Source organism: Hetaerina americana, unplaced genomic scaffold, assembly GCF_022747635.1.
Source record: "Hetaerina americana unplaced genomic scaffold, ioHetAmer1.1.p SCAF_2, whole genome shotgun sequence".
Lineage (NCBI taxonomy): Eukaryota > Metazoa > Arthropoda > Insecta > Odonata > Calopterygidae > Hetaerina > Hetaerina americana.
Genome location: NW_027286763.1, coordinates 111,523,137 through 111,534,354, shown reverse-complemented (window position 1 = coordinate 111,534,354; position 11,218 = coordinate 111,523,137). Strand labels below are relative to the sequence as shown.

Sequence of the window (11,218 nt, the reverse complement as noted above, 5' to 3'; positions counted from 1 at the left end):
TCCATGCTGGAGTCGATCTTTGACTCCAGGCACATGCCCAGTTGATGATTGGCTGACAGCGTGATTAATAGATACTGTCACTTCACAGCATTTATGCACAAGCCAAACAAATGCATCACAGCAGGAGGTGGCAAACAGGAATGGAAAAACTACTATTAGCATTCAAGGTTCTTCCCCACTGGGAAATTTAATCAAATGCTCACAGGAATTTCTGCTGCACTACAAAAGCAACTAAGTCAGCAAAACTCAGTATTGGGCATCACGCAACAATCCCGAGGGATGATATTCACTTGCCCATCAACATAGACACATTAGGAATTCACTCAAAGGAGCAACTTAAGGCTACTTATCCAGGCAAATGCTTTAACAGCAGTATTTATGGCATCTCTTGGTGCAATTAAGAGATTATCATAGAATATTATCAAAGTATCTTTAAGGTTTTCACAGAAAACAAGAGAGCTGAATGAAGAAATCTTTTTAACATAAATTAGCATGTTTATCTTTTATTGCTCCTGATTCAAGAGTCGTTTTGAGTCTATACACATTAGTTGGTTTAAAAACTACTGGGAACATTCCTTCAGTAGTCATTTTTTAAATGTTTTATTATGAAAGAATTCAGAATATTTGCAAGTTTTGCAGGTTATATGATAATGTACATCATGAAAGTAAATATCCCCATCTGCCTTTTAACAGACCAACCACTCCAAAGAAATCTCAGCAATTTTTTTTTGTGAGAACACTTTAAACCCAATGTCTTTGTGTTGGTTAATGGGTTATTCAGAGCTTTGTTTTATTTTATTACAGGCCAAAAATTGTGTCAATCAAAATTCCAAAGAAAACAGTCTAGATGAGAATATCAACAAACATATTCTTCTTTTCTTATAACCAAGTAAATGAAAGCACAGTTTTGTTTTGTAATATTTTTTTGTTAGCCTCATGTTTTCATGCCCAATCATTATCAGTGCACATGCACAAGGATTCACACAGCCACACATGCCTACGCATACACAGACGCACAGCACATGAACGCAAACATAGCACTCACACACACCAGCGCTTATAATAACACATGTACCCACAGACACACAAGTGCGAGTTCACTTCAAAACAAAGCATGAACCCCTTTCGCACTTTTACAGTACATATACTTCTGTTAGAGCTGGTCTTGCATTACACGATTTCAATAAAAAAATATTACAAATTATTCTCATATTTTTCTGAAGACTGGCGAGGAAGGCGAATTTGGTTTAATGGCATTGTCTTCTTTAATTCAAGGGTGGTGGGAATGCAACGTGTTGTTGGAGCACAGCCGAGTGAAACATGTTACCCCTTTCAGAGAAAAAAATCACATTCTTTTGCATCGAGGCAGCACCTTCACAAAAAACATATACACAATCAAGATTTACGTATGCAACACTTCCCACCACCACTTTTCCCTAGACGACTCCTCCCTCCCCACAGGGGGTGGGGGGGGGGAGGGAGGGAGTGACAATGCTCCACCAATCCGACCATTTCCCAAGTACACCCCTCCTCTCCTCCCATTTCGATCGATCCTACTCCGCGCTCACCCAACTCTCCAAGGAGACTCAACAACACGCCCCCAAAATGAGAACAACTTTCCTTCCCCCCCCCCCTCATGAAATACAATAATATCAACAGCCAACTCCTTTTTTTTCCTCAGCCTATATGCGTTTACCAGAGGTGCGCAACTTTCCCACCCAAACCCCCTCCCTTTCATCACTGGCAACAACTTCATGCGCATACACTCCTTCACACACAAAAAGGAAGCGTTTATTGTTTTAAATATATATTCATATATGTATATATTTATAATTATATGCAGCCCAAAACATGCTTGGATAACAGCCGGGAACGCAACATGAGCGCACGCTAAATCACTCATACTCACACTCTCTCATGCTTGATAAACGAAAAAAAGGAGACCGTCGATTTTTTTTGTTGATACAATACATTCTCGAGTTCAAACTCATAAAGCGATAACATTTGTGCATAATGGGTGACGGCACGGGCCGTTTCATAAAGCAGTCTTGAAGCCTGGCTCCTTCCCACAACGGCAAGCTAAGGTCAGTTCCTCGCAAGCATGTGCACTCGTGTGTGAGCGTATCGAAAATAAACAAGGAGTTCACATAATGCTGTACAAGATAACAAGAGTAGGCTCCTTCCCTGATACACTCCACACCCACTAATTCTCACGTACAGGATTCAAGATTATAACAATTTCACTCGAATTTTTGAGAGCTTTTTCTTTGAAAAAAAAAAAATTGACCATGAACTATTTATACGTTTTGAAACCAAAGTAAATTAAGACCGATGATGTTCGTTTAGGTGAAAAATGAGACGATTTAAGTACCAATGTTACCAATGGAATAGGATTCAACAACACATTTGTTATCCGAGAACACAAAACAGCATTGGACACACGTATTTTGGGCACAACTAATGATTTGAAATACTGGAGCCAAAAAACACACACTAAGACAACCCAACAGTCCCATTATAACTTCCAATCACAGTGGATTTACAAGCCTCCCAAAATTTTACGGAAGGCCAAGCTAAGCACAGGAAGTTATCACAAGACCGAGGAAGAAAATAATTACACACTGATGACATTGGGATGTAAAATTAGAGAATGGGTGAGATAAGGAGAGAAATCAATCGTCCGTGGACAGCAACTGACAAACATAACATGATTCCCAAACATGATGAGAGAAAAATCGAGAGAGAAAAAAAGAGCACGATAATAATCATACACTATTCCTTGGAACATTTTGACAATGACACTGATAATGAATGGCCAGCACGCCCTGATAAGTCAACCAACCACACGCAACCCTTTTAGTGGCCTGTGGCTGCTCAAATAAAGTCATAAAAGTCAACACTGTTGAGGTCACACGCACATGCCGAGCCTGAAGCTTGAGAACGAGAGGAGAGCAATCCACATGCCACACAGCCTGCTGATGCAACCACGGCACCAGTCGATCCCAGGGGCGGCACCGGTGTTGGTATTGTGTGCGTGCATGCACCTTCCACGAGCAACAACAGTACATAGACGACGAGACGGAAGTGCAGACGCACACGCGCAAATGGAATCATGAGTGTTGTCCTCTCGTGTGTGTGCTCAGCAGTGGCGGCACTTTGTCTCCCTCTCTCCCTTATGGCTTTTCATGCACGCCACGGCTGGCTTTAGGATTCAAGCACCTCATCAGGAAAACAGCTATCCGCAACGCCGTTCAATCATAATACTGGAAAAGCAATGGAAAAACCCATTACATACACATGACACAGCACCTCCACATACTGCAACGCACGAGCAAACACGGTGAACAAAAGCATTGCCATTTAATCACAACAACATGAATGGCTTGTTTTAAAATGTAACCTCTTAAGGAAATGTAATCTGGGGAACAAGATCCTCATTGAATCAAGTATTCTTAGTTCAGAAAGAAGTAGTGAGAAGTACGCTGGTCATAATTAGTGACAAATCCAATTAAGTTGAGCATTTTCCATCGGCAATAAGTGACAAATTTATACATACTCAAAAAACTTAAAATTGTCGTGTTGATAGAAGCAATCATAACGTAAACCACATAAAAACAATGATTCCTTCAAACACACTGTTTCAGCAAGAAGGCTTGTCGAACTGTTACTTGAAACAAAAAGTTCATTTTAGATATGGATGACACGCTCACTGGTTGTGCACATTCCATCAGTAAGAACATCAACTTCATCCTCCTTGGCACCCCCTTTGGCTGCAGTGAAGAGACCCCATCTTTGGCACACGGGACTTTTTGAGTGAAACACAATAAGCTTGTTTGAAAGTAACGCAAGGAGAAACCTTCTTCCACTGATTGCAAGTTTAAACACAACCTCACGGAAGAAATGGACGTGAGCAAGTGCAAGATAAAAGTTTGGAAGTGATGTCATAAATCCATTACAGAATGACAAGTCCATTCTGTGAGAATATGCACATTGTGAAAAGTTGATGAGAAAATCTTTATGTTTTACTTAAGAAAAAACGAGTGCCCCTTATACTGGGAGCGAGTGTTATACACAGAAGAAAATGGTACAGCGTAAATTTGAAATAAGGAGCATGGCATAACAGGAATATTGATAAAACAAGTACTGGTTGAGATAAATCTTTTGGTCCTCCATAATTTACAATTATAATAGATCAGGAATGGCATGGCCATTTACAACTATTCAATCATCATAGAACATGAGCATTGAAGGTGAACATCTTCAGAGGCCATTCAAGAAAAACATCCCACTTAACTAGCAAAAGAATGCAAATTTTTATGCAAACCATAAAAAAATTTAATTTTCTTCTCACAAAAAAACCCCATGGCATCAGACAATTGAGCATCACATTTTTAGAAATGTACCTATTATGTATGGACCAATGCAAGTGCTGAACGTGCAATTAGGAGTGAGCATACATAAATCAAACACTTGAGATGAATAAAAGAAGGGCAGCCCTGGGAAAAATAGCACCCACTGTTCCAGCTGTGGCTTAGAAGAGAGGCTAAGGGAATATTGAAGATAATTGGTAGATGAAATGGATAGGGAGGAGGCCAAGAGGAGTGATGGAACTTCTAGAGGAGAAAAGTGACGAGTGAAGGGGTCACTCAAAAATTATTTAACTATAAGCCAAAGGAATGTTTTTAGATAACTGGATACGATACAAAGAAACTGATCTGAATCTTTGTTAATGCATACCAGCTAAATATAAATTAGCAAGGACGCTACGAATTTTGATGAATGAAGTGATTCCTTTCAGAGCCTGCAATATTCAAGTGGGATTGCACAGAACACCACATCCTTGTTGGCACCAGAGGTGAGTTAAGCAATTCGCAAATCTCTCCCAAGAAGATTCTCGAAGGTAAACCTTCTGTAGCCATTTATATACTATCAACCTTTAATAAAAGAAAACTCAATTCTACTAATACATTTTCACACCAAAAATATAATGCTCTAATTACTGAACCTATCATTTTTATTTTAGCATTTTCCCAAGTACCTATGCAGCTTAAGCAGCTAAGTTTAACATTTCCACTACTGATTCTTCACAGGTACTAAATACACACATGGAATTGGAGAGGCTTTCAAAGACAGTTGAACTTTCCTCGTTGCATTAGGGTCATTGATGGGACAAGCGAATTTTACAGCTTTCAGAGCAAATGGGTCCATCTTTGTAAATTTCACGGGTTCACATACGAGGGCTGTCCAGAACGTAACCTCTGTTTGAATGTCTCAAGCAAAGTAGTGGGGGGAGGCAAATGTATGCTGTATTAACACAAACACTGGGGCAGTACACCTCAACCTGCAGGGTTTGTAAGGCTGCCGGTCGTTTGTTTACTGTAGCGAAATGAAGAATACACTTGGAAATTTCACTAAATGTTAGTCCATTCAGCGAAAAGGTTTTTACTAGCAATGAATTTTAATGCTGCTGACATTCATCGGGTAATTTGTGCTGTGCACAGACTGAGTGATGAGTGACGGTGTTGCGCGTCAGTGGTGTCACTCGTTTAAGAGCGAACGGACACCGTGATCATGACAACTGGCCATCAGCCTGTGGTGAACAACCAATGGCTCCAGAAAGTGACGAAAAAGTCCCTCAAACTTGGCGTTTTACAATATCTGAGTTCTGTATTAAGTTTTCCACAGAGCTATAGAAGCCTGTTGCATGAAATTCTAACTAAAAAGTTAGGCTACCACAAGTTTTGTGCTTGTCTCGACGAGGAACTTAAAGATGCTGTCATCAGTTGGCTGCACTCTCATGCGGCAGAAATTTCCACAGAGGGAATTTGGAAACTAGTTCAGAGATACGTCAAATGCTTAGATCTGTTTAACTTATACATTGAAAAATAGTTGAGATTTGCAGTTTTAAGATATAAATAATAAATTTCCCAAATCTAGTAATAGTTGAAAATCAAAAAATAGTGGAGATTTGCAGTTTTAAGATATAAATAATAAATTTCCCAAATCTAGTAATAGTTGAAAATCAAAAAATAGTTGAGATTTGCAGTTTTAAGATATAAATAATAAATTTTCCAAATCTAGTAATAGTTGAAAATCAAAAAATAGTCGAGATTTGCAGTTTTAAGATATAAATAAGAAATTTTCCAAATCTAGTAATAGTTGAAAATCAAAAAATAGTTGAGATTTGCAGTTTTAAGATATAAATAATAAATTTCCCAAATCTAGTAATAGTTGAAAATCAAAAAATAGTTGAGATTTGCAGTTTTAAGATATAAATAATAAATTTCCCAAATCTAATTCAGGGTTTTTTTTTTTTAAAGCCTAAAGGAAGTTACTTGCTGGAGAGCCTTCATAGCATTATTTTGTAGGTCCAGGGCGATGTAAATTACAGATTTGTATGCTATGACATTGGGATAAATGAAGGAGTGAACCACGCAAGAGATTTTCACAGACTGCAACACTAAGAGCAGCCTCAAAATCCCTGCTAGAAAGCCACTGCCTGGCAGAAATAATGATGCACCATAGGTGAGTAGTAGGGGACGATACTTTCCCTCTGGAAAGTAACTTGAGGATACCTTATCCAAAGAGAGATAGAGAGAAATGTGTCATGACAAAAGAATTTCCAAACGTCATCTTAATCAAGCTTGATGAGTGCCATAGAATGTCTTTCAAATTCTGGATACATGTGCTTACATTTACGCTACACGGAAAGTTGAAGCAAGACGGAATTAATTATTCATTTCAATGTTTTTGTCTGTTATCTTTGGTAAGACATTATGTATTCAATAAGTATATAGGTTTTTCACCAGATGGCACTAACAACAAAAATATTCAACAAAGGATCTGAGCAATCAAAACATGACATGCACTTTGCATAATTTGCTTGAGTTAAGTTTATTAGCTCCTCAGTTTTTCCATATGTTGATAGAATTTTTCCATGCAGTTTTTTATTAATGTACTGTAAACAAATGTAGACACGTAATTGGTATTTGCCCCAGAAATGACTAAATACATGGAATGACTACATCTGTTACACCAAAGAAATACTTAAGTGTGTATTAACCGATGAAAAACTAAAGTTAAGACGAAAATGAAAAAGTTCAAAGAATTTGCATTAGAACATATTATCAACTGATTCCAAGATGTGACCTGCAGCATCCAATAAATGACACTGTGCTCATGATATCAAACTTGTGTAGTAACTAAGAAGAACAGCGAAAACGTTTTACACTTATCATTAAAATACGGCAGTGACCCTTCCAATGTCACAAATATGCATGATAAATTATGATTAAAGGTTGTCTGGATGACATTCTTAAGCCTACGATGTAAAATACACACGCTAATGGCGATAATACCCTTAAAAGTAATAGGAGTTCACTAAAATCACACACGAACAAATGGCAACATAATTCGACAGATTAGACATGAAGATGCTTATTATGCTGGGTGAAAATTTGGGTGGCAGAATGAGACCTAAGGAATGTGGATAAAATGGTCTCCCTCCTGTGGTTCCAAGGCTCCAGTCATTACATTTGCACAACTGTGCATCATCAATAGGGTGTCTCAGCTACATTATAGGAGTTATTATTCGGATAAAGATGCACGCGAAAACACGACACTAAGACAAAAGAGCAGTTTCCTCACCTGTTCCCTTTTGTGTGATGCACCTCTCTCAGCTAGAACTTGTCTTGGAAAATAAAGAGATTATTTGTGGCCGCTACAGCTATTATATCTTCTGTGGGGTGCCATGCTGTATGCAGAATCTTTTTGTTAAAATCCAGACAGTCCACATTTGTCTCATCCTTTTTACGCTTCGATCCAGTGCAGACCTTGAGTGAGGGGAGAAACATAAACACCATGCTCATTCTGTACACAGCTGCATCATGTCCTCACGGACTTGATTGACTTGAACAACTTGATATATGTTAATTCACAACAAAAGCTATTAAAAAAATAAACTTGTACACACCTTCCTTGGCTTGAGAACCGTTCTAGGCTTGGCTATGTCCCTTGATGCTTCTAAAGTAGCATCCTTCTTTGAAGTTCTGTCAAATACCCTAAAGTAGTTATTATATGACCCCGTCATTATAGCAGAATCATTCCCTTTCCAACAGCACTCAAACTTGTCAAAAATGCAGTCATTCTCATACAGTGAACACAATTTTGTCCTTAAATATTCGTGCACCTGAAATGAAAATTAAGAGATAACCTTGGTAAAATTAGGTGTGATTAATCTGTTATATATGTGTACAGTTAACCCCTAGGCACTAGAAATTAAACACCATAAAAGATGAGCTTGGGTAGAGATTTGAGGAGCTATGCCAAACCATGCTCCTCTGGCACCACAAACAGAAGTACAGAACGAGTGAGAATGGAGGGAGAGAATGGGTGCAATCAATTTGGTTCTCGGCATGCCTGAAAAATGAAGAGAGCATTTGGGATGCCTCTAGGGGTTAAGCTAAGCTCAGAGATCATGTGACATCTAGGTCATCACACGTGTGCATGTGAACTGTCTGTTTTGCAAAGTGGTAGATTCAATGTAAAACACCCAGTAATTATACCCAGAATCCTCATGCCCTGATTTATTCGTGATCAACTGATCACAGCAATTTGGCCGAGGGAAATTCCGAGTGGAAAAGGGTCAAACAACAGATATACCCAGCCAAGTATCCAGGGATGGATTGTTTTTTATCTTATGATGAGTGCAACATGATGTAGAAGAATAGCAATAGCAGCTGTTGGTCTGATCACTGCATTAGTGCAATCTACATAGTGACAATTGATATATTACTACAATTATAGATTTTTCATTTTGGTATTATAGTAAGATTTACCAGATAAATCAAATGGAAAGAAAAATGTTTTTTATCTATTTTGCTTTATTTCAGCAATTTAAAGATTAATTATTTCCACAATTACAATTTTTCCAGCATAAAGTGAGAAATAGTGGTCACTTAAGAGCATAGACTATGAAGAAAGGCCAAGAGGTAAGTACATAGGACAAATTAAGCCGGGCAAAAACAGAAAATCTATCAGAGGGTGAGGAAATTAAAACTGAATAGAGAAGAACGCCGGACTGCAGTAAACCACTCTAGTAGTCTCCAAATCCATGATTATAATCCTAGAATTAAGGATACAGCAAACTGTACAATGACTCTCATGGCTATGGAAAACAATGAAGTACTCAATGTGCAAAGTACACACTTTGCAGGCCACAGTTTCATAAAAAGATCGCAATCCAGCTCAGAGTCCATAGCCATCTCTTTAAGTATGCATCCGAAAATTTATGATCGACTGGCAGCATGGACATGGAAGATTCTTTGAAACATTACAAATTTTTGTGAAACAAATTTCGAGCACAGGTGATCAGTAATCAGGGCATCCCAAAAACTCAATAACCAACAATGTACGCTATTAAAATTATGGGGCAGTGGGATTTGATGAGCTCCCTGCATGCTACATAATCCTAAGCCTTTGGCTCTTCCGGCAAGGGGACAATTGCATTCACATTCATTGCAGGAATTGAGGGAGGGAAGGGTATAAAAAGAAAGCAAAGGAACACAAGTTCTTGCAGGAAAAGGTGGAGGCCTGTCATATAAATGGGTTTGGTTCGTTTTATTCCCTTTTTTTCGTTTAACAAATAACTAATTTACTAGGTGAATCAACCCTTTGTTTAGAAATAAGTCCTCCTCCAGCATTTACGCAAATTTTCACATTACTTCATTCTGTTTTAATGAATATTTTTCCCTTTCTTTTTTTATCCTTCCTTATCACTCACCCTTCCCACCTGGCACTTGCACTGCCCACCATACACCTTTTTTGGTGGATCGCGAGGTATTTATGTCGATGTCAAATGCTGCTCTTTCCTTCCACTTGTGACTTTCAGGAGGGAGATGGACGGGAGCCTTGATACAAATTGCAGACACAGGCTGAGGTTTCAACAGTGCTTTGGGACAAGCATGGGGAATGGATCTTTTGAAGGAATGAAAAAGAACAACAACACGTTTTTGCTGTTCGAGCCAGCAACTGGGGTGATCTAAGAGAAAAATCAATCCACTTTTGCATACCAGCGACCAACCAATCACTATTAACTATGATTCACACCATATTTCGAATAGGTGGGATAAAAATAATGAGTCAACATGACGAAGACCAGGTGCTTCTCACTTCTTCAAGTAGTAGTTTTGAGGGGAGGCGACCGACAGCTGAGGTCATTTGCGCCATAGGGGATGGACAGGAAAGGATGAAGGGTGGAGAGAAACCCGGCGTCGGCATTAGCCTACTCTTTATCAAAGGTGCCAAGGGGTCCGCAGCTTAACGTCCCATCTGACGGACGGCGTACTCACTCAAAGTGCCCTCCACAAAGCACCTCAAGTAGGGATCGAGATACCTCTGAAAAATATTCAACACCGCCGGGATTTGAACCCGAGCCCTCAGGGTGGGAAGCCAGTACGTTAGCCCCCGCACCATCTCGATCCCCTCACTTCTTCAATAAAACCTACCAAGCGCACTTCAAAGCCTAGGCCTCATCAAGTAATCACAGCAAATTATAATCCCCTAGCATCAGAACTTGGGTTGAATATTACTATAAACGAATGGGAAGTACAAAGGAGGGCTCTCAAGTAATATTGAAAAATAGCATATTATATCAATTTGCTCATATTCTCACAAGTAACTGCACGGCAGTGTCCACGGCAATAGTGTTTCCTGTGCTACTTTACAAACTTTACCAGGTGTGAAAGTATGAAATGGGGATTTCAGACAACAGATGGCGCACCACCAATCTGTGTTATTAAGATTTGACACTTATGCCATTTTTTGATAAGCCATCAACAAGTGCCACATAGACATTAGTGATAAATTGTAAGTGCTTGCATACCTCTCCATCTGCCTTTCAAAAACATGTGAAATTTTGCTTGCACTACACAAAAGGAAGACGCTTTCGTATGGTTTCGTTACTGGAGATGAAAAGTGGATTTATTTTGAGAATCCCAAGCACAAAAAAATCATAGGCAGAAAAAGCTGTAGCGAGCTCCTAATATCAGGTGAAATGGTTAATACTGACGCTACCAATATCAATTATTTGATTTGAACCATTCTCTGCTTGAAAAAGACCAAAATAAGAGAAGAGGCAACACAAGGTCATTTTTCTTCGTGACAATGTTCCATCACATATGGCAAAATTGGTTTATTAAACAGAAGCACTAGGCTCGGC

The 11,218-nt window shown here is 39.0% G+C and overlaps 1 protein-coding gene across 2 annotated transcripts in view; it reads right to left on the bottom strand.

Moving 5' to 3' along the window:
• Nucleotides 1-1,790: 1,790 nt before the first annotated feature.
• Nucleotides 1,791-11,218, bottom strand: part of tws (protein phosphatase 2 regulatory subunit tws) — a 44,503-nt gene continuing 35,075 nt past the window's right edge. For both annotated transcript variants that reach the window (XM_071585961.1, XM_071585962.1), the window contains exons 9-11: nt 7,973-8,188; nt 7,648-7,832; nt 1,791-3,263 (exon numbers count right to left, since the gene is read on the bottom strand). In XM_071585961.1, coding sequence (XP_071442062.1) covers nt 7,680-7,832; nt 7,973-8,188 — 369 coding nt within the window. In that variant the 3' untranslated portion in view covers nt 1,791-3,263; nt 7,648-7,679. The remainder of the gene's footprint in view (nt 3,264-7,647; nt 7,833-7,972; nt 8,189-11,218) is intronic.